General features: G+C 49.0%; 1 protein-coding gene across 3 annotated transcripts in view; it reads left to right on the top strand.

Moving 5' to 3' along the window:
• LOC132505980 (adipogenin) overlaps positions 1-21,520 on the top strand; it is a 28,705-nt gene extending 7,185 nt beyond the window's left edge. For 2 of the 3 annotated variants that reach the window (XM_060124330.1, XM_060124332.1), the window contains one exon: positions 13,352-13,551. In XM_060124330.1, coding sequence (XP_059980313.1) covers positions 13,352-13,488 — 137 coding nt within the window. In that variant the 3' untranslated portion in view covers positions 13,489-13,551. Of the gene's footprint in view, positions 1-13,351; positions 15,551-17,274; positions 17,414-19,282; positions 19,339-20,153; positions 20,326-21,313 lie in introns of those variants that run through there. The other variant, XM_060124329.1, reaches the window with a different exon arrangement.
• Positions 21,521-23,830: the final 2,310 nt, after the last annotated feature.

Here is a 23,830-nt window from a genome sequence, read left to right as displayed (position 1 = left end):
GCAGCAGGGTTGATGGGCTGGAGAAGGGGACAGGCCCTCTCAGGGATCACCTGGGTGTCATCCTTGTGTCCCTTCTTTCTCTCTCACCCCACATCCCACCAGCCACCGTAAGACTTCTAAACAAAGGCAAGAGAATGAGTCTGAATTATTAGCGCCTGAATTATTAGCTAGTCTCCTGGACTTTGTTCTCTCTGGCTCTGCTTTTTTCTGCCCTATTAGAGCAATCCATCCAAAACACAAATCGGAGCATGTCTCTCCCCACCACCCCTATCTTTCTCCCTCTCTCTCCCTGTCTCTGTGTGTCTCTCTCTGTGTATGTTTGTGTGTGTGTGTGTCTCTCTCTCTCTCTCTCTCTCTCTCTCACACACACACACACACACACACACACACACACACGCCCCTTTCTCCCCACACGCTTTGTCACGAGCTTCTGTCAGTGCTGTGCTTTCTGGGGGCTTTCCTGGCATCGAATAAACACTTTTAATAACAAAAAGCTCCCCTTTGGCTGAAGCTCCCCCCCGCTGGCTTTGTCTGACATTTTCTCCAACTGCCCTGCTCCGTGCAATGCCATGTACCGTTTAGTGCCACTGCCCCTTTGCTCTCTGTAGGGGGCTGCTGGGGCATCGTTCGGCTTCCTGCTGACCCAGAAAAGCCACCAAGCCCCCCCGACCATCCACCACCCGCCCCCAGCCATTCTGGAGGAGCCAGAGGAGCCTCCTGGGGCGAGCTCAGGCCTTGAGGGAGGGTGGCCGCAGCCTGGCTCTGCAGGAAGAACGTCCGGCCGTGCTCCCGGAGCGGCGCCTGCAGCAGAAGGCGGGCCAGACAGCTCCCTGGGGCCCCTGGAAGGCTAGCAGCTCTGGAGGATTTTTGGCTGTGTGTGTACGGGTTGTCTGTGGAAAGATGCCCTCCCTGCTTGGGTGGGAGGCTGAGACCCCCGGCCTCTGAGGGAATGGATTGAGGCCCCCTTTCTGGCATTTTGTCTGGTAAGGCAGGAGGTGTGTGTGTGTGTGTGTGTGTGTCCTTCTCCCTGCTGCCCAGATGGCCCTGGTGGCCCTGGCTTCACCGTGTCCCCAGATCCCACGGGTCCTCATCGCCAGGCGGCTGGGGCGCTGTGTCTGCTGCTGGGCAGACCTGGGCTGCAGGTACAGGAATCCCAGGAGAGGAGAGGGAAGGTTTGGGCCACTGGTGTCTCAGGGCCAAGCCCGAGGGCCGAGGGGACCAAGTTGAGTACCCATATGTGCTGGGGGCGTGCATCATCTCACTTCATCCTCACCACACACTTGTGAAGCAAGAATTCCTCTCTCATCCTACAGATGAGGAAACAGACGCTCTGGGAGGTCAAGTAAATGGCCCAAGGTTACCGCCAAGGGGTGGAGTGGGTTTCTTTTTTTTTGACTGCATGTTGAATCCATGCCCCCTGCAATGGAAGCATGGTGTCTTAACCACTGGACCACCAGGGAAGTCCCTGGAGTGGGTTTCAAACCTTGGTCCGTGAGACCCCAAACCCAGGCCTTTCCTGGGCCACACACTACCCTGGGTCACTGACTTTTGGATACTTTGAGATGTGAGTAACCCCCAATATGTGCTGTTTCCCCTTCCTCTGGATGAAGAGAGTATTAGGGACTCCAGGGCTTCTTTGGGGCTCAGGATTCAGGACCCCAAACTGTGGAGTCTCAGCTGGGTTAGTGTGGTCATCTCGACTGAGAACTGTCACCCCCTTCCCCCTGCTCAGTGTGCCTCTCACAGCAAAACCAGAATTTTATTTATTAAAACAATGTCTTTAAATTTATTTTATTTATTTATTTTTTTTGGCGCCGTTGGGTCTTTGTTGCCGCGTGCAGGCTTTCTCTAGCTGTGGTGAGCAGGGGCTACCCTTCGTTGCAGTGTGCGGGCTTCTGATTGCGGTGGCTTCTCTTGTTGCGGAGCACGGGCTCTAGGCGTGAGGGCTTCAGTAGTTGTGGCTCGCAGGCTCAGTAGTTGTGACCCGTGGGCTCTAGAGCGCAGGCTCACTAGTCATGGTGCACGGGCTTAGCTGCTCCACGGCATGTGGGATCTTCCTGAACCGGGGCTCGAACCCATGTCCCCTGCATTGGCAGGCGGATTCTTAACCACTGCACCACCAGGGAAGCCCTAAAATTTTTATTTTTATTATTATTTTTGGCTGTGCTGTGCGGCTTGTGGAATCTTAGTTCCCCAAGCAGTGATTGAACCTGGACCCTCGGCATGGAAGCATGGAGTCCTAACCACTGGACCACTAGGGAATTGCCCAGATCAGAATTTTTAAAACGTCATTTCTCCTCGACTGTGATTACAGCATATTACAAACAATGTAATTCTGACAGAAATTCAAACAGTACAGAAGTATATGTGCCTATTTCCCAGAACCTACTACTGTTAAGGTTTGGACATATACCTTGGGAGAATGTTGTGACATATATAAAGCTGTACCTATATAGTTCTACGCAAATACAACCATGGTAGTGGTTGTGCCTTTAAGCTTCCTTTCAACCCTTAATTAATGTTATGGACATCTTTACATGTCAGTAACATAAGGATCTAACTTATTCATTTTAATGGTCTCCCAGAATCCAGTTTTATGGGTATCCTTTCGTTAATTAGTTCCTGGCTAATTTAGACATATAGATTGGCTCCAATTTTTAACCATTCTAAGCAATACTGTAACGGACATCTTTGGGGATTTGTGTGGGTAAAACTCATTCCTAGAAGGGTAATTGTAGGTTTTAAAGGAACAGTTAGAGTCTTGATAGTTCCTGCCCAATTGTCCTCCAAAAAATGCTGTAGCTCAGAACACGCCTGCAGCAAGGGAGCCCCGTTGCTCTCCTCGTTTCCACCTGAGGACCGGATTGCTGCCCCCGACCAGAGTTTCTAATTCAATAATTCTCCGGCAAAGACTGAGAATTGGCAGAGTAGATTCGCATATCCAAGTTTTCAAGCATCCAGTTTTAAATTTAAATTAGTTAAGATTAAATAAAAATTCATTTTCTCATTCATACCAACCACACTTCAAGAGCTCAGTAGCCACACGTGGCTAGTGGCTACTGCACTGGCCAACACAGCATAGAAAATAGCCTGATTAAGTGACTCAGGCAGGGACAGGCTAGTGTTTATGGTGGGGAAAGAATGGGTTCAGATCACTTCCTTCATACCTAAGGGCCTCCTGAAACCACAGCGCATACCAGTTGAGAGCACTAGAGCTGGGGCTTGCAACGTGGGTTTGAATCCTGGCTCTGCTGCTTGCCAGCTGGGTATGTATGGGTCGGTCATCTACTCCTGGGTCTGTTTCCTCATCTGTAAACTGGGGACAATAGCACCCACCTGTGAATATTAAACTGATGCCTGCGCGTGTCTGGTGCTGGGCATGTAGTCAGTGCTCAGGAAACACTGGAAACAAAATGACAACGGGAAACAGTTATTCATGCTGAGCACGGAGGATCTGTGCACTTTTCTGCATATACTGTACATCAGTAAAACACTGAAAACAGAACAAGCAAAAAATCAGCTGTTAGTGATGCTCAGAACAAATTTTGTGGATGTGCTGAGTGCCCTTGTTCTCTGGTAAAGTGGGGGACTCACTGCAGCACTGCGTCATGTGACCTTGGACAGTGACGCCATTGGAACTGTTAGGCTTTTATTTCATTTCTGTCCCTTCCTGCGTCCCATCTGACCTCCTCAAAAAGTTCACCCAAAGAAATGATCACTCCCCTCTCCCTGCTTAGCTGTCAAAACGGGGCCAAAGGTAATGACTTTTGTTTTGGTTAAGTCACTGCAGTTTTCAAATTGTCACAAAAACACCCAGAGGCTGGTAATTTCCAAGCAAATCACAAAGCAACTGAAGAAATCATGCTGTGCACCAGCAGGGGTTTCCAAACCGACACAGGAGCTTCCTGGACCGGCAGTTTTCTCGAAAAGCATAAATCAAGCTAAACGGCCAATTTTATAATTAACTGGGAATCAGTCTCCAGTTTACCTTCTGCTCGGTAAAATTGGCCAAGAGGTTGCCCAGGGAGAACTGGTGCCCTGCCTCTTCCTTCGGGCACTGGCAGACCTGAGATTGCTTTGCTTTACCACTTTCAAGGATGTTTCAGGATGGGAGGGTGGAGCTCAGCGTGTGGGCAGGACACTTGGGGGAAAGGCACAAGCCAGGGCCTGTGGGTAAGGTGCTGGCGGGACAGGCCACGTGCAAAATGAGCATGGGGGCCCCTGTTCAAAAATTATTAAGAATTTCAAGATGGTGATAGCAGAGCACTAAACCCAGCATGGGCTCCTCCTAAGCCTGGGATCCTGTGGGATTACCCAGGTCACACAGCTGTGATGCTGGTCCTAGGTACTGGATCACACCTCCAGAAGTTGGGGGGACATCCATGGGTGTCAGGCTGAGGGCAAAATACAGCCTCAGAGACTCCAGGGCACAGGACCCCACGAGGCAGAAGCCAGGTAGACAGCAGGAGCAAAATTGGCCCCCTGTTCCAGGCTATAGCAACTACGACAACAACAGAGAAAAATCCAATAGAACAATTCTGCGGGGGAGGCAATTTGGCAGGAAGTGTCAAAATTTTATGCAAACCCTTTGATTCAGCAATTCCACTTTCGACTCCCTTCCACTGCTACCTCTGCGCAAAGGTACAAGGTCATAAATACGAGGATGCTTTTTACTCATGATCTGGACCCGATGGAGGCAATCCAAGCATCTGTCAAAAGGGCATAGGTTAAAAAACCAAGCTACCTCCCCAGGTAAGGATATTTCAAATAAAATGCACTCTGTGGGTGAACTTCTTATGATTCGACTGCTCAAGATATTATCTAAGGCCCCGCTTTTAAAATTTCTTTTTATTGCTGTGCATGGTATCCACTTTGTTCTAAGCCCGGATCCCCGCTGGGTGACTGCCAACACCTGGGGGCTACTTATTTTTCGTACATGTCTTCAGCAAGTTGTCTACATCTCAGAATTCCCAACGAAAGTCCTGAGCTGTATCTTCTTGAAACAATTCCTGTGGCTGGAGGAATGCAAGCAATGGTTCTTTTCTTTTCAGTTTTTTTTTAAAACAATAGCTTTATTGAACTATAATTCACATATCATATAATTCACCCATTATAAAGTACACAGTCCAACCGTCTTCAATCTATTCCTAGAGTTGTGTAACCCTCATCACAATCGATCTTAGAACATTTTCATCCCCTTAAAAAAACGCTGTACTCATCGGCAGGCACTCACACAACAGTTCTTAATTCAAGCTTACCTGGACCTGCGTCTGTGACTAGGCTGTGTGTGTGGGGGGTGGTCAAAGCTGCTATAATGGGGGATGCGTGGAAAGGTTGCTGGGGAGGCAGCCACAAGGCCCACCGCATCTGTGCTCCGCTCACTCGTGACGTTGTGATGTCCCTTTGTCCTCGTCTGGCCCCGAGATGCTGATGGCCTCCTGCAATACGCCTTCCTTACCTCGCCAAGCTCTTATTGTAAGACTGCCTTTAGTGCAGTAAGAGTGGGCCAGATCTCATGTAAAAGGGATACGGTGGCCAGGATTGGGGAAACCCCAGCCCTGGCCGGGGGGACAAATTATGCAAAGACACGGAGGTCTAAGAGAAACTGGAGAACTTGCCAACTCATAACTGGAAAGCAACGTTCACGTGGGGAAATGGCAAATGATGAGGCCCACGTGTTTCTGTCAATCTCACATTTCTAGCCGTTCTTTTTATTTTTCTTGCTGTGCTATGAAGCGCATAAAGGTTCCTCACGGTCATAGTTTCTTTGTGGATTTACTCTTTTTCCCTCCTTGGAGTGCTTCTCAATCTGAAACTGCTATCGATATTCAGCCATTGTGTTAACATTTACCCAATATTTGGCCCCCCTTTTTTACTTTTAACTTTTGTTCTTGTACATTACGTGTGTTTTCCCCAGCTTTATTGAGATATACTTGACATATAACATTGTGTACGTTTAAGGTATTCAATGTGATGATTCGATACACATATATTTTGTGATTACCACAAAAAGGTTATTAAGATCTTTATCACCTCACAGAGTTAGCACTTGTGTGTGGTGAGAACATTTAAGATCTACTCTCTTAGCAATGTACAAGTATTTTAACTGTAGTCGCCATGCTAATCATTAGATCCCCAGAACTTACACGTTGTATAACTAGGAGTTGCCCTTTGACCCCATTGCCCCCACCAACCCCTAGCAACCACCGTTCCACTCTCTGTTTCTGTGAACTGTTTTAGATTCCATCATACAGTATTTGTCTCTGTCTGAATTATTTCACTTAGCATAATACCCTCAAGGTCCATCCATGTTGTCACAAATGGCAGGGACTGGGGAGCAGGGAACTACAGTCGTTTATGCTCTTCTTTATTTTCATTTATCCTTTACTTCTTTGCTTTTATGCATTGAAAGTCCTCCCTCATCCAGCAAACTATCCACCTACATGTGTTTTTCTAGTTGTGTTTTTTAAATTAATTTTGGTGTCTGGTGTGAGAGACCCACCTTCTTAGTTTTTTTCTTTTCCAAATGTTCAATTGTCCCAGTACAGTCCCAGACTCCCAGTAAAGTGCACAAATATTTACCTTGTACATCTTGATGTGTGTACCTGTGCAACTACCACCAGATCAAGATATAGAACACTCTCATCACCCCAAGTCTCCCGCATGTCCTTTCCCAGTTAATCCCCCCTCCCCCCAGGGTAACCAGGCTTCTGATCTCTCATCAGGAAGAGTCTTTCCCATGTCCTTGTGCTGCTGAAGGAAGAGGTTCTTCATTGATCATATTTTGATGTGACTGGATAATCCTAGGTAACGTTTTACTGAGGGCTTCCCTGCCCCAGGAGTTGTTCCAGAGGCATCGTTCACGTGCACTGGCTTATTTCCTTACCTCACCCTACGAGATGGGTGCTGTCATTGTACTCCCACTTTATAGATAGAAAAAAGAGAAGTGAAGCTCAGAGGGAAGTGATGGAGCTAACTGAGCCCCCAGCAGCTTGACCCACAGCCTTCCAGATTGACCATTACTCCTCTTGCTTAGGAAATTTGTCCAACACCCCCACAAGAACCCCACTCCAATGTGAAAGCACTGTCCTTCCCTCGAATGGAATCTTCTTTTAAACCTTTTGTTTTGAAATAATCTTAGACTCACAAGAAGTTGCAAAAATAGTACAGAGTTCCCATGTGTTCTTCACCTACTTTCCCCCAGTGTTAATATCTTATGTAACCATAGTTCATCAAATAAAATTGTTAAATAATGACTTTCTATTCCTAAAGCATCGGAGATAATTAATGTTCAACACTATCTTATCTTCTCATCTTGGTAATTTGATTTTCCGCACTCAGCTATGAATGATGATAATAATTAATGCTAAAGGGTACCACATATTGCTGACCTTTTACCGTGGATCAGTTATTAGACCAAGTACTTTATATACATGATTGAATTTCATTCTGTTATGTTGACAGTAATTATCTATAAATAAACTAAAAAATAGTAACAGTTATAATGACTGAGTACTCAGTATATGTCAGGTGATGTGGTTTTTGGCCACGTGGCTTTTGGGATCTTAGTTCCTCGACCAGGGATTGAACCCCGGCTCTCAGCAGCGAAAGCGTAGAATCCCAACCACTGGACCGCAAGGGAATTCCCTCAGGAACTGTGTTTTATACACTTTATCTAATTTAATATCCCCAACAACCTTGTGAAGTAGATGCTAATATTAGCCCCATTTTACAGATGAGAAACTTGACACACAAAAGGGTAAAATTACCCAAACTCACAGGTAAAGTCAGAATCCGAGCCCAGATAGTGTGACTCCATAGCCCATACAACGAGCACTAGGCTGTATTATAGCCACAACATTATTACCGACAACCACAGCATGATTCCTTTCCATTCTTAGAGCACTCTAATGGGGCACTGCGGAATATTCTGGTTAAGTCTTCTGGTAATACTGAAGAAATCTGTCCCCGCCTCTCTCGGCAATTTTCACCTCCCATAGCAGGAATGCCTGCAGATCCCCCCTATTGCCTCTAGATGGCGCAGTCTAACATCATTTATTTTTTCAATTAATATTCTGTCGTTACGTAGAGTGAGGAAGAGGAACATTGGAGCTGTGGGTGACACGGCCAAGCGTAGGGACAGATTGGGTGAGAGACAGCAACAAAGGACCTGAATAGACACAATGAGAAGAGGCCTGTGGGGTGACCACTTTCCTCCCGCCCCTCCTGTTGGAATGCAGGTAGTAAAAGCATCTTCCACTCACCGGGGCCTCTGGCACCCGAAGCACTTTACACCCCTTAGCCCACTTTACCATCGGAAAAACCTCACAAGGTAGGCACAATTTTATGATGACAAACGGGGAATTAGAGGCTCAGAATGTGACCCCATCAGTCAGAGGTAGAGCTTGAACTTGAACCTGGGATGGCGTCCTGAGCCCCTGCTCTTCTCCACTCTGCGCTTCCTCTTCCTGGTTGCCTGGGCGGATGGGGGAGCCTCAACGCACATACTGGTGCATGGCTTGAACGATTGTTTTTCCTTTTCTCCCTAGAAATTTAGGATCCCCAAGGGCAGACTTGGCCTGACTAGGGTAGGAGACTTGTCCTTACAGGATATCAGAAGGTCCCTGTCTTAGCCCTTATCGAGCTGACCACGCTCTGTGACGTCCTGGGCTTGGACCCGAAAAAGAGCAAGGCCGGCAAACGGAAGGCGACAGGTCAGCGGTCCCAGCGCATCAAAAACCCTGAGGCTAAAGTCCCAGCTTTCTCATCGAGGGAGCTGCCTGGGGAATGTTCCACCAAAACATGCTTAGCTGCGATATTTCATATATATATATATATATATAAAATTTTGCATGTGAAAACAATTCCTGCTCGTTGTAGGACATTTGGGAAATAGAGCAAAAATACAAAAATGAAAAATGCAATTCAGATATAAGCTCTATTAACTTTCAGGGTATCATCTTCCTTTTTGTTTTTCATGTGTGTGTATAGCCTTTTTTCACTAAATATTCTAGAATTATGGGCACTTCCCAGTCACTGTATCATTCAGCTATTGTCACAGTAATGCTACATGATAAGAACCCCAAAACTCATGACTTAAAACAATTATTTACTCTGTTTGGGGGTGAACTGGGGGTCAGTTGGCTGATCTAGGCTGTTGGCAGGGTCTGGGTCTGCTTCATATTTCTCTCATTCTCCTGGGACTAGAAGGCTATCTGGAGTCAGTCCTTATGGCAAGAGGGCACGAGAGGGCAAACCCTACCACACCATGCATTTTAAACCTCTGTGTGCATCACAGAATCTACTGTTCCACTGGCCAAAGCTGTCACCTGAATGACCAGCAAGGAGTGGGAAAGTACTTTCTGCTTCTTTCATGGGAAGGATTGCAAATTCACATGGCCAAGGATATGGGTACAAGGAGGGCTAATGAACTTGGAACAGTATTATCATTTACCACAACTATTAAACATTCTTTGAAAACATTATTTTTAATCAGGGCACTATTTCCCTCCTTGTGGATGTGATTTATTTAACCATTTCTTATTAGTGGACATTTATTATTTCATGATTTTCTATTATAAAACACAATCACTATGGCTGCACACACAACTTTGAATGCATCTTAGATTATTTTAGAATATACTTATTCAGTTCTTGGTATATATTAGCCTTCAATAGTGTATGAGAGTGTTCATCTCACTGCATCACTGTCAACATCACACACTGTGATTTTTTTTGTTTGCTTCTTCAAAGACAAGAGGATGGGGGATAAGAAAGGCCAGGGGTAGGGGTTTCGCAGAGAAACATGTAGGTGGTTGAAGGGAGAAGGAAGGAAATTAGAGAAGATTGGGAAGGAGGAATTTGCCCAAGAAGACTGCAAGGCAGGATGGGAAATACATTTCTTCAGAACTCAACCTGTCCTTGCAGACCTAGACCCTCTACCCCAGGCCATTGTCACATGTCATACCCAGCACGTTTTCCTTTGAGCATCTCTTCATCCAGCTGAGATTTTCTGCTCTGTGGTGCACCTAATGTTTTCATGATCACTGAGGCCAAAGGTTCTGTTGGAGAGATGTGGAGAATTTTTAGCTTGACCATCCTCCATAGAGCTCAGTCCTCACGCAGGGAAAAGCGTCTGATTCTAGTTACCCACAAGATCTCGCAGGTTGGACCCCAGCTGTCATTCCAGGAAGTGAAATGCCCCTTCTGCTCTTTGACTTCCGCAGAAACTTGCCTTTTCAGCGTGTCCCTCGACACCTTGCTAGAAGCCGACCGTAGATCCCTCCCCAGCACCCAGGTCCTGCTGGTCCTTCAAGCCGGAAGTTATCCCCAGATTGGGCTCATTTAGCCCATGAGAGGCTGGCTCTGGAGCCATTATTGGGAGATGTCTAGCCTGGGAGATAGGAGTGTGGACTATAGAATCAGGAGACTTGGGTTCAAATTCTGTCTCTGACATTTGGTAGCTGAGAAACTTGGGATGAATTTTTTTTTTGAATTTTTAACATAGGAGTCATTAATAATGTCTTAAACTTTAACAATTTTTGTACAATCAAATAACAGAATTTAACATTCAATTGGAAGAGAGTCAAATTTTTACGGTTGACCCTTGAACAGCACGGAGGTTAGTCCACGTGTAACTTATACTCATCTTTGGGGTGAATTTTTAAACTTCTATGAGCCTTTCTTTCAGTATCTGCAGAGGAAGGTTAGAATAACAGCATGCTCCTTTCATTACGGATGAAATGAGATAAATGCACGGAAAGCTCTCAGAACAATCCCTGGCTCATGGCAGCGGCCAAGAAAGCTGTTCTTCTCATTTTGAGGGAAATCTCCTCCAAACTCTCTCTTCTTTCTGGTTTTCATGGGAGACAAACACACATGTTTGAATCCCGGTTTCCAATGGTTGCTGGTTTAAACATTGGTTTCTTTCTCCCATAGCTGCTGTCCTGTTTGGAAGAGAGAGGGCTGGACACATCGGGCATTCTCAGGGTGCCAGGGTCAAAGTTATGGTTTGGCTTCCCCACTTCGTTGAGGCTGCGTCTCCCAGCACCCTCCTCCGTGCGTTAAGCCAGGAGGGAATCCATTTCATGGTTTATCAGTGTTCTGTCTTTGGTATCTGTTTGGGTCATGGAATCCCAGGAGGGTTCGGAAGGGTGAAGTTGGCACAATACAGCAGAGGGGTTGAGAGTGCGGGCCCTGGAGTCAGACCACTCACATTTATTGAGCAAAACCCTGTGCTGAGTGACTTACACACATTAGGCCATTAGACTTACACACATCTTATCACCACTTTGCGGATGAGGAAACTGAGGCCCAGAGGAGCGGCAGAGTGACTTTCACTGGAGCCTTGAGCCAACTTCTCATCAGCGCCCCTCCTTCCTTCAGGGGCTGGAACACAAGCTGAATCACAACGACGCATCTGATTTGCTCCAAATGCCCCTCCGGGCACTGCTGGCGCCTCTGCTCACCGCGGAGTACCTCCAGGCCTTCCCTGTGCTGCCCAGTGAGCATGCCCAGCCCTTTGTGTTTGGGGGGAAGAGTGTCATGGCACTGGCCTTGGCTGGAGAGGGGAAGTGGTGGGAAGACAGGACTGTCCCTGTGACCTCGAGCTGTGAGTGCGTGCACATTTGACTATGTGTGTGCGTGCTAAGTATATGTGCATGTGTGCATGCACGCACGTGTGTGCATGTGTATGGTGTAGATGTGTGTCCATGCATGTGCTGTGTGTGTATGCATGTGTGTGTGTGTGTGTCTGTGTGTGTAGTGTGACAGGGGAGGAGAGGAGGGTAAGGGTTTGCCCACCACAGTCCCTATCAGTCCCCACTGGACCGGTTTTCTTCCCTTCACGATATCCATGGGGTCGAGCCTATTGGGTTTGTCTAGTTGTGTATCTGTGGGCACATGTGTGCACATCCGTCCGTCTGTGTGCCCCTCTGCAGACCGGCGTGAATCACGCGGATCTCTCTCTGTTTATATCCCACATGTATAAGTTGCTGCCTGGACTTCCTCCCAATCCATAGAGAGTAAACACAGTCACTTCTGGTTTTCGCAGAAGAATAAAGCTTTCGACCTTGAGGGAAACCCAAGGATACGCTCTCTTTCTCTCTCTCTGTGATTCTCCAAAAAGCTTCAGAGCTCAGGCAGTCTGATCTCCACTCCCAAGCAGAGGGCAGGGACCCTGAGAAATCCTCTCCCACGTTTGCTTCTCATATAGATGGAATCAGAGCCGATCACTCAACAGCATCAAACCCTCTGAAACCCACTGGGAATAAACTCTGACTCTGTACCCAGCTCATGCCCCTCTCTGTCGCCACCACCCGGCCAGGCTCCCCTGCTTCGACGTGCCTGTTTCTCTTTCCTTCTTCTGAGTGCCTGCCCTTGCTGCTCTTTCTGCCTGGAAATTCACCCCTTTATTAGGCCGACTGCCTCTTGGCATTCACATGTCAGCTCAATGTCAGGGCTGGAAAGAGACCCTCCTGTCCTGGCAACCTGCCCACCCAGGCACCACTTGTTATAATACTCTGCTTATGGTCTTCTTAGTACAAATCAGTGTTTGAAGCTACTTAGTTATTTCTTTGCTTGATATTGTCTGTCTTCTCCCCCTGAAACATACACTCCACAAACCTGCCTCTTTGTTTCCTTCACCACAATGTCCTGGGTCCTCGGACTGGAGCCTGGCACCTAAAAGATGCTTAAAGATATTTGCTGAGTGAGTGAATGAATGAATGAAGGCCACACAGGATCTGAGGGACGAAATCCTAGGCACTCAGCCTCTGTGTCCCCCGCACAGCTGTTCCCCGGGCTCCGGCTGGCTCACTGCTGATGGGTGTGGTCTGGCTCTGGTGAACTGTTCCTCTGAATTCTGCAACTCCAGAGATCCTGACCTCAGGCGTGGGACAGCTTTTCCTTTCCAGCCCTCAAAACACGAAGGTTTTCATTAAACCTTGTCTCCAGGAGCTATTCACTTCCTAGAGGTGATGGCTGGTTCCTTGCCTTTCTGACCCTGGGCCATAGGTCTGAGGCTGCACATCTGGGCATGTGTGTGTGTGTGTGTGTGTGTGTGTGTGTGTGCACATGTCTGTGAATGTGTGTGTGCATGCACACATGTGTGTTACTTTTTATTCACACAGTGCAGAGAGTGAACCTCGAGGCCAGCACTGGCTGGGCCTCTATCTGAGCTACACTAGCCCGGGAAACAGTTCCGGGCCTTAGGAGGAAAGGTTTCCTGGCCGTTCCTGTTCTTTCCAGTTCTAGAATCTCCCCTCCTCGAGAAGGGGACTCCAACCCCAGGGAGGGATGGTTCCTGAACCTCGCATGGGGACGGGAGACCAAGCCCTCCCTCTTCCCGCAGACATCCCGGGCCTGACGCAGTGCCTGCAGGCCCTTCACTGTTTATCCAGATCCTCCCAGAACCCAGCAGGAACATCCCGAAGGAAAAGTTACCGCGAGCTGCCTTCACTCTATCACCTCGGCCTACACCCAAAATAACGCCTCCAAATGTGCTCATTCATTCATTCCACAACTATGCCAGGTGCTGGGGTGCAATGGTCACCAACCATGATGGCCAAGACTTTTTTTAAAAATAAATTTATTTAATTTATTTATTTTTGGCTGTGTTGGGTCTTCGTTGCTGCGCGCGGGCTTTCTCTAGTTGCGGCGAGCGGGGGCTACTCTTCGTTGCGGTGCGCGGGCTTCTCATTGCGGTGGCTTCTCTTGTTGCGGAGCACGGGCTCTAGGTGCGCAGGCTTCAGTAGTTGTGGCTCGTGGACTCTAGAGCGCAGGCTCAGTAGTGGTGGCACATGGGATTAGTTGCTCCGGGGCATGTGGGATCTTCCCAGAGCAGGGCTCGTACCTGTGTCCCCTGCACTGGCAGGCAGATTCTTAACCACTGCGCCACCAGGGAAGCCCCACCAAGTCTTTCCTGAGACTTTTTCCCTAAAGAAAGCAGATGGGTCCTGGAAGGAAATGGTGCTTCCCGGAGTGGGCACTGCGAACATTAGTGTTATGTGGTGTTAACAGGTGTCACTGGGAAAAGGGGCTCTGTATCCAAATAAGATGGGTCAACATTGAGTTAATGAAACAAAGTTAAGGATCATTCTTTCCTACAAGACTTCTCAGAGCCTTTGATATGCTAAGGCTTCCTGAGTTTCAAGTGGGACTAGAGAATATAGCATTTTCCAAACTCAGTTGTTCACGGACCTCTTTTGCTGTGGAAGACATTGCATGGCACTGGTATTCTCTGGGGCACCCATTTGGGAAACACTCTTAGGGAGTTCCCATTGTGTGTTATGAGAGTGGGTGCTCAGCACTGGGGGTGGGGCTGGATGTAGGCTTCACTTAGCTCCCAGCACCCTCCTGGCTATCCTTGGGTCGAACTCAAGATGCACCTCTAGGGTGAGGCTGTGAGGAAACACCAGGTCTACTGGAATCCTTGTCTGGAGTAAACATAGGAGCCCCCGAGAGGTCTCTGTAACCAGGTAGTGCTGGGCTCAGGGGACCTCCTCTCCTTATGCCTTAGCTTTGGTTACAGAGACAGGCTCTTAGAATTTCTGTTCCTTTTTCAGTAAACTGAGGATAATAATAGCATCTTGAGAGATTGGGGAATTACAAGAGCTAACACATGAGGAATCATAGAGTAGAAGATGTAATACTTTTCAGTATTTTCCCTTCCTTCTTTCCATCCTTTCTGCCTTCCATCATCCATCCATCCATCCATCCATCCATCCATCCATCTTTCCATCTTTCCATTCCTTCCTCCTTCCCTTCAGCCTTACTGCTATGTGGCCTTGGACACATTCTCCAAACCACAGTTTCCTTCTCTGTAAAATGGGTACAATAATAGAATCCGCTTTATAGAGTTGTGAGGATTAAGTGAGAAGATAAAAGTATGTAAGGTGCTAACAAAGGGGCCATGAGTGCAAAGAATACTTAATACATTGTAGCTGTTTTCATCTTCCCCCTTTCTTCCCATTGTCTCTGCTTCCCTATTCTTTCCTTTGCATCCTGGGCAGATGCAGACTTCAGAAGAAGGAGCTGACGTGAGGCTCTCCAGGAAAAGACCCACTTCCTGGAGTTGTGGTCCTTTCCTGCCTGGGAGCTGTGGTCTGAGCCAGATGTCTCAGTAACATCTGGGGGAGCAGGGAAGTGGGAAGGTTTGGACCACTTTTTGAGGAGCAGGAAACTGAGACACGGGTTGTGGGATGGGCTGATGGCAAAGCTGAAATCAAAACCCCTATTCCAGTCCCTGGCTCTTTCCAGGTGTCCCCAGGTTGTGCAGCATGACATTCTGGAAAAGGTAGGGAGCACCAGGGATGTGCTGAGATTTGAGGGAGGTTCTGTGTCCGCCTCCAGGCACTGCTGGAATTCTTCCCAGTGGCCCGGGAGCTGAGCAACAAGATGATGCTTTGGAGCGTTTCCACGGAGATGACACCTCATCTGTTCTAAGACTTGATTCTTTCTGGCCAGGAGGCCCCTGCCCTCCAGGATTGTGGGTACTGTCCTTTCAAATCCCCAGTGGTATCTCTTGCGGGACCTTTGCTGGATCCTACGTGTAAGCCAGAGTCTTCTTTCTCCCCCTGCCTTCGCATCCAAGAGGGGTCTACACTTTCTGTCTCCACTGCCGTCTGATGTACCCCAGGTTATGGGTGTTCTCTGAGCCCCCGCAAAGATTCCTTCACACCAAAGCGTTAATGATGCTGAGAAAGCCCCACCCCTGAGACTCAGGAGCACAGGGGCTGCCGAAGACAGAGGCCGGAGTCAGGTGACAAGGACACCCCCGCCCCACCGTGAGCCTTGCCCTGAGTGACAATCCAGAGCAAGAGGGAGGGGCAAGAGTAGGGAGAGAGACCCCTCTGCGGTCTACCTGTGGTCACACGCCAAGGCCCGTGGAAGTTGAGGGTGGGGCCGGAGCACAGAGAAGACCCGGCCGGCACCCCCATGACTGCAAGGTAGCACCGCCACCACTGCTTGTAAGGCCACTCCACTGAGACATGCAGCCTCCTCCATCCATCTCTCCGTTCGTCCTTTCATCTAGTCACCCATCCATACACCTCGATCCATCAGTCCACCCACCCACCCATCCATCCACCCCTCCACGCACCCATCCATCCGTCCATCCACTCACCTTTGGCCCCTCCCTTTCTCTCTCTCACCTTCCCGCTCTCCCTCTCTCCCTTCCTCCCTTCTATCCTTCCCTTCATCTCTAAAGTCATAAGATAGTTTATTTTTTTAATTCCAGAGACCCACAAGTGAAGCTTTCTGACTGTTTCCAGTTTCTCCCCCCTCCAGACTCAGGCAATCTTTTCTGTTCTAAATGTACCAAATACCAGCTCATTCTCCAAACTCATCCCGCGCTGCACGCCTCCGCGTTTTTGCTTGGGTACTTCACTCCGCCTGGGATTCCCTTCCATTCTAGAGAGAGCAGAAAGCTGGTACCCTCTGCTCATTCTTCAAGACCCGGTTCAAAAGTCAACTCTTCTGCTGAGAACTCCCACCCTTCCCCAGCACAGGTGCCTTCCTACACGCCCAGAGTCCCTTTTTTCTCTGTGCTCTTTCAGCTCTCTGGGCTAATGGGACTACTAAAACATTTTTTATTGTACGCTGTATTTTAAATTCAAGAAATACCTTAATGACCTCTTGTAAAACTTTCAGGCAACACGGATGTAGATAAAGTAAAATAGGAAGATCCTCTTCCTCCCCCTCTCATATGTGTCACCTTGTTTGGGTGTCACACAGCCAGTAAACAGAGGAGCCCAGAATGGAACCCAGTCCTGTCAGAGTCCAGGGCACATGCCCTTTATTATCAGGGTCCATGGAGTCTGGATTCTCCTGACTGTCTGCTGGGTTCTGATTCGACAGAGGGGTATGGGTTGATCCGGGGGTCTTTGGGGATCTGCCAGTGAGGGCTGGCTGGGGTTCTCAAAGCCTTAGCCCACTGCAGGTGTGTTCTTGGGGACACCCCTGCTTGGGTAAGACAATGAACACCTGTTCCACAGCAGGTGCAGTACCCTCCAGCCTCTGTCTTGGGAGATCCCTGTCAGGAAGCCCAAGGGTGGGTTCTGCTCTCAGAGTCCCCTACTCCATGGTCCCCTTTAGGGACTAAATGGCCCCCCTCCTCCCATCAAACTAGTGCGTCAGCCCCAAGTTCAACAAATACATATTGCCAAGCTCTGTTTGAGACGCTGGGACAGAGAAGAGGCCCCAGTGACCCTGGCGGCTCTGCTTCTCACCCCAGCAACCTGATGCCCCTGCTAAGACTTGATTCTTTCTGGCCAGGTTGCCTTTCTTGGTGGCCCAGGTGTGAGAACTGAACGACAGCATTCGCTGGTGCCCCCAGCTCTGCGATGGGGGACTCAAGACCTGGCTGCGAAGGATGCACGCAGACAGGAACAAGGCGACGGACGGCCCCGAGTTGGTAAGTGAGCCCTGTACCACTGCCCCGCCCCCACAGGTGGAAGAAGAAAGGGGCAAGGGGTGGCGGGAGGGTACCTGGTGGCCGTGCCTTCGCATCCTCTGCATCAGCCGGGACTCACGACTAGGCTGCCGGGAACGGCACTGCCAACTGTGGCCACCAGGGGGCGTCCCGGGCCCGTCGCAGCGAGAGAGGAGGCGGGGTCTCAGAAACGAGGGAGGTGACGCGGCTGAGCAAGGAGGAAACGGTGGGGCGGTACGTGGTCTTCTGGAAGCTATTACCGCTGCCTTATTTTCAGGCAGCACTTGTGTGCTTTGCCAAGGGTTAGGAAAGTGGGGTTTGCTTTGTGGGGTGTCGAGTGATTGGGGTGGGGAGGGGGGCAGTAGAAGAGAGGGGACTTCTAAGAATACAGTTTCCAGGAGGAGTCCAGAACGGGGAAGTTGGCAGTGTCGCCTTGTGCATCATGTGTATTTATGTAAACCTAGATGCACGCGTCTGGAGGTGCCCTGCACGCACTCCTGCTGTGTGTGAGGGTGAACGCATGTGCACACATGTTTCTATAGCCTGTGTTTATGTATGCACGCTTTGGGGGACATTGTGTATGTGGACATATGATCCGTGCACAAGCAGCTGGAGTGGGTGTGTTGTGTGTGTGCATACTGTATTCTGAGTTCAGGCCACCTTCCCTTACCCCTTACAGGAGCCTCTCCCCTGCAGGGAACAGGGTGCTGGTGCAGGGAGAGGTCAGCCCCTCGGAGCTGAAGGCCGTTGAGGGGAGTTGTGCCTGGAGTTGACCGTTCCCTTTCTGGGGTGGTCAGAGCTGGGTTCTCCAGCCTTCTCAGAGAACTTCTTGGCTCCAAATCGTAATGGTGATAGCCATGACTCATTCATTGATTCACTCATTCATTTCACAGCTATTTAATGAATGCCTATTCTAGACCAGGTACCATGTGGAATGCTAGAATCACAAGGAAAAGAACAGACAGGGGCCCTGGACCTACAAGTTCACAGCCCGGTGGAAGACATAGACATGAGTCAAATAGCCACAAAGTAAATATCAAGTTACAAGCTGTATTAGGTTGTATAAGAAATACAGGGAACAATGTGAATGTAAAACAAGGCAGCTGGTATAGTGTGGGAAATGAGGTAAGGCATCTAGGCACCAAAAACTGCATGTGCAAAGGTCCTGAGTCAGTGTGGCCAAAGAGCTGGAAGAGGATCCATGGGGATGATCTGCAGCTGTCACTCCAGGATGTAAGAAACAGCTTGAACTCTCAGGAGCCTCCTTGATGGAATTGGCACAAAGGGCTCTTGGACTGTTGGTCCTTAGCAAGTGTCTAGTCCAGTTCCTCCTTGTACAGATGGGAAAACCGAGGCTCAGAGAGGGAAAGGGCCTTGCCCAGAGCCACACAGCAAATTGGGGACAGACTTTGGAATTGAGCTCAGGATATCTATAAGTATCATATGATAATCATATGATACTTATATACTAATTATAATTAACATACATACTCATACAACATTCATAATCCATCTTGACTCAGAATTTGCCCCTCACTGCAGGCTCTTGTCCTCATCTGTCACTCATCCCACCACTTCCACAGCTTCCATTCTGATGCCCAGCAGGAAGGGGCCTTGTGGCAGGCGACCCATGGCTGGCCCTCCCCTAGTGCCGTCCAGCTGCCTCTTCCCTGCCTCTGGGTGCTGGGCTCCTTCCTGGGCTCCAGCTCTCTCGGGAGGGTCCGTATGTCTCATCTCCCACCTGTGACCAAAAATCAGTGAGACCGGCCTTTCCAGTCCTGGGCTCCACACGCAGTGGCTGTTCTCGCTGCCTCTAGAAGAGCCAGTGGCTTGCTTCTCTCTGTCTTACAGCAACAGGTCCATAAAGTCAGCCCGCATCCTCCTCCACGGAGTCAGAGGGAATATCAGTAAGTTTCCAGTGGGGAATGAGTCTGAGCCCAGGTCACTGGGAGCTCTTTGACCTTGAGGGTTCACTGGACCCCTCTGCGGGAGACCAGAGTCCACCCTGGGATGACTCTCCCCTTCAGGCCTCTGTCTCCTGTGAAACCAAGTGGAACCCTGCTGTGAGGTCAAGGGTCAGCTTGTGCATGCCTTAGGATTCCGTCCTGGAGTTTGGAGTTTTGCCTGGAGCTGGCATCAGACACGGAGGGGGCAGAATTTTTTGTTTAGTGTGACAGTTGTCAGTACCTCTAGTGAAATTGATGCTTCTGGGCCAGCCTAGCTGAAGTGGGCCTCCTCCCGGGCCAGTGACCATGGATTCCTTAAGGAATTCTGTAAACATGTGTCCAGCTCTGAGAGTCCCCCAGCTTTGTGGGGACCGAGGATGGGCAGCTGTCCTCAGCTGCATTCTCTGGAGCAGTGATTCTCAAACTTGAGTGGTGCATCAGAATCACCCCGAGGGCTATTAAGACGCAGGTGGCTGGGCCCTGAGAATCTGCATTTCTAACAAGTTTCCAGGTCCTGCTAACGCAAAGACCACACTTTGAGAGCCACCAGCTAAGGAGCAGAGGCTAAGACAAGGCTTTGGGTGTAGTGATGCTTTGAGGGAGGGTCCTCAGGCAAAGCCTTACAAGGGAGGGAAGGAAGGAGGAGAAGGGGTGATGTCCAGCCGTGGCCACAAGGGGGCTCTGGAGCACAAATTGCATCAGAGTGGCTCCCTTTGGCTGCGGGGAGAGAGGCTGGTCTTTCCTACCTCAACCTCCTTCAACCCTGCTTCCCACAGGTGAGCGTCGCCTGGACCCAGATGTCCACCTTTTAGATCTGTACCACACCAACCCCCATGGCGAGTGGGGGTCATCATACAGAACCCCACCTAAGCCCCTGGGCTCTAAGAAGCAGCCTGGATGCCGCATCCCTGCCCCTGTGGGCTGGGCGTACTCGGCGTGGGAGCACAGGTACTTAAGGAGAAGGTCGAGATTGTCCTCCAAGGTGACCTTCTCCTCTGAGATGCCTCTCAGAACCCACAAAGGACCCCGTAGAACCACACACATTGAGCCCTCACTCCAGGGTGGGCTCCTACACCACGCCTGCTGTATGCCAACACCTCTTGCGGACTTAGACCTGCATGGATTTTTGTCTGTGATTCCCAGCCCTGAGGAGAATAAAAAACATAGCACCCCTATCAAGGGGCAAGTTTTCCTTTTTTTCCAGGAAAAAATTGCTTTGAGAGTGGCCCTATGATGTATAGTGGACAGAACTGGAGAGGAAGCCAGGGGAGCTCTGTGGCCTTGGGCAAGCCTCTTGCCCTTTCTGAGCCCTTGTGAAAGAGGAGAGGATTGGGCCTCGGTGAAGGGGAGCAAGCACTGTGGCCAGGAACAGCCCCAGAGGGGACTGGAAAGAGGAAAAACCTCTCCCTTCACAGTGCCCATATTTTAAATATTTCTTTGGACAATCATGTCATTTTGTAAAATGGTATTTAAGTTCTGTTTGAACATTAAGGGCATAAGTTACATGTCACTTTTACTTCATTCAAGTTTTTTTCTCCCCAGTCTAGCTCTCAGTGGGTGTTGTCCTTCCAGTGAGCTAACATGGGAGCTTGGTGATGAGGACGTCTTGCTGTGTTTCTCAACGTGGTCTGTTCACACCTTGAACCTGCAGCCACCCAGAGGGGCCAGGAAGAGAATCAGAGGGGGAGGGTTGGAGTCATGATGACAGTTGTTGAAGGGCAGGGGGCTGCAGGGGCAGCTTCTCTGGGATCCTGTCCCACCCCTCTCCTATGGTCCCAGGTCTCTTCCTCCTCTTTCCGCTACCCTGGGTCTGTCTCCTTGGGACAGGTGAAGCCTCATTCATTCAACAATGAATTTATTAAGCCCTTCATATATGCCAGGAGCTTTATAAGTTTAATCTTCACAGTAATCCAGGTCTTCATTTGTGTTCCCCCAGAAGCAGACCCTGAAATCATGATTCAAGGGCAAAGAGTGATCCCAGGAAACACAAGGGAGTGGGAAGTTAAGAAGGGGCGGCAGCCCATAAAAGGATGCATCATCAAGCAAGTTACCACTGTGGGCACCAGAGCTTAATTCTCCTGGAGAACACTGAGAAACAATGGAGAAGATACTCATCAGTTATCCACACCCAGAGGGCAAGGGAGCTGGGTATTTATTCATCAGCTCCTGTGAGTGATTGGCTGAGGGCTCCTCCTGACGAGTGTGGGCATTTTGTTCCCTGCCACTTCCAGCCAGCATGAGCACAGGCATAGTTTGCTCCGGTAGCCAGAGATAGCCCTCAGGTAAAGGGATGTAGATGCTGGCAATTAGAAGTTAACCACTGGACACTGAAATGGTAGGTGATGAAAGGATATTGCTGGTGCATTGATAGTACCTGCTTGACCCTGTAAGGTGATGACGATGATGGTGATGATAATGGGTGTGATGGTGAGGACGGTGATGCTGTTACTTCTGCTGCAGCTGCTGTTAGTAGTGATGATGATAATGATGATGATGGTGATGGTGATGACAGTGATGATACCAAGAGTTTTATAAACTTAATCTTCACCATAATCCAGTGTTTTAGTTTGAGTGAGGATGTGAGGACGGCAGCTAATGGTCACTAAGCACTAAGTACATACCAGGTGCTTTACATATGTTAACTCCTTTAATCCTCACAACAATCTTCTGAAACACAATATTATTATGGCCAATAAATGACAGGATTCAATACCAATGCAGGTTAGTCTGGTGTCAAGATGCAAGCTCTTAACTATTTTAGACTACAAATCCATACTCTTTTGCCTTAAATATCTATATTTTAAACTATTTTCATGAAAATCACTTTCTCAGTCTCCGCTTCTCTCTCCCCACCTCCCACAATGCAAACACCCACAGAAGCAGAAAGAGGGAACCAAGAAAACTTAGCGAGGAGGGATCGACATTAATCCTAGAACTGCTGGCAGGGCATTTGGAGATTGTAGCAGGTTATGAGCCTTTAAGTGGTCTCAGTTTCCCCAGCAGCCACATCCGAAGAGCATAGAATGGATGAAGCATGAGTTTAGCCCAGCAGTAGCCCCAAAGTCCTGTGAAATAGGTATTACCATGGTCCCATTTTACATATGAAGGAATTGAAGTTCAGAGACGCTAAACTATGTGTCTAAAGTCACACTGAGAGTGAGAATCTTGGACGCCCGATTCCAAATCCATTGCTTTTTCAGCCACACCACAAGTGCCTGAAGCAGGAACAGGACCTGGTAGGTGCTAGTGGGAGAGGACAGTCAGGAGCAGACACAGGGAGATTGGGCACATTTTCCATGTGGGGCTCAGCTAGAGTTGCTGCTTCTGTTCCTCAATTCCTCCCTGCCCGCTGCAAACCACCTCCAAGCCCTGTTGGATCTCCCACCAAAATGTACCCCATTCCCCCCCCCACTTCACTCCTTTGCTCCTACTATCATCCTAGTCCAAGCCTCTGTCATCTAGATGCCTTTGATGATGATGATGATGGTAGTGATGGTGATGGTGGTGATGATGATGGTGATGGTGATGATGGTGATGATGGTGGTGGTGATGATGATGGTGGTAGTGGTGATGGTGATGATGATGATGGTGGTGGTGATAATGGTGGTGATGGTGATGATGATGATGGTGGTGGTGATAATGGTGGTGATGGTGATGATGATGGTGATGGTGTTGGTGATGGTGATGGTGATGATGATGATGGTGGTGGTGATAATGGTGGTGATGGTGATGATGATGGTGATGGTGTTGGTGATAATGACAGTGGTGGTGATGGTGATGGTGGTGATGATGATGGTGGTGGTGGTGGTGATGATGATGATGGTGGTGATGATGGTGGTGGTGATGGTGATGGTGGTGATGATGATGGTGATGGTGGTGGTGGTGGTGGTGATGGTGATGATGGTGATGATGATGGTGATGGTGGTGGTGATGGTGGTGATGATGGTGGAGGTGATGGTGGTGATGGTGATGACGATGGTGGTGATGGTGATGATGATGATGGTGGTGGTGATGATGATGGGGGTGGTGATGTTGATGGCAGTGGTGGTGGTAGTGGTGATGGTACAAAGTCTCAGTGGCTTCCATGCCTTTTAAATACTCTCTCTCCTTGCCCTCCTATCTATCCTCTGTATAGCAGCCATAGTGACGCTTGTAAAACAAAAATTCAATTCTACTAAAAGCCCTCTTACTGAAAACCTTCCAGAGGGATCCCACATCACTTAAAGTAGTATCCCAACTCCTTACCCTGGCCTATGAGGTCCATCCATTGTCTCTGATGACACTTCACCCACCCTGCCTGTCACTTTGCAGAGCCAGCCACATGAGCCTCCTTTCCATTCCTCAGACATACCAGGTTCATTCCTGCTTTTGGGCATCTGCACGTGCTGTTCTCTCTGCCCAGAACATTCTCCCCTCAGCTACTCTCACAGCCAGCTTCTTTCACCTCCTGGTC

This window comes from Lagenorhynchus albirostris, chromosome 15 (assembly GCF_949774975.1).
Source record: "Lagenorhynchus albirostris chromosome 15, mLagAlb1.1, whole genome shotgun sequence".
Lineage (NCBI taxonomy): Eukaryota > Metazoa > Chordata > Mammalia > Artiodactyla > Delphinidae > Lagenorhynchus > Lagenorhynchus albirostris.
Note: the sequence above shows the minus strand (reverse complement) of the source record. Positions and strands in the feature narration are given on the sequence as shown.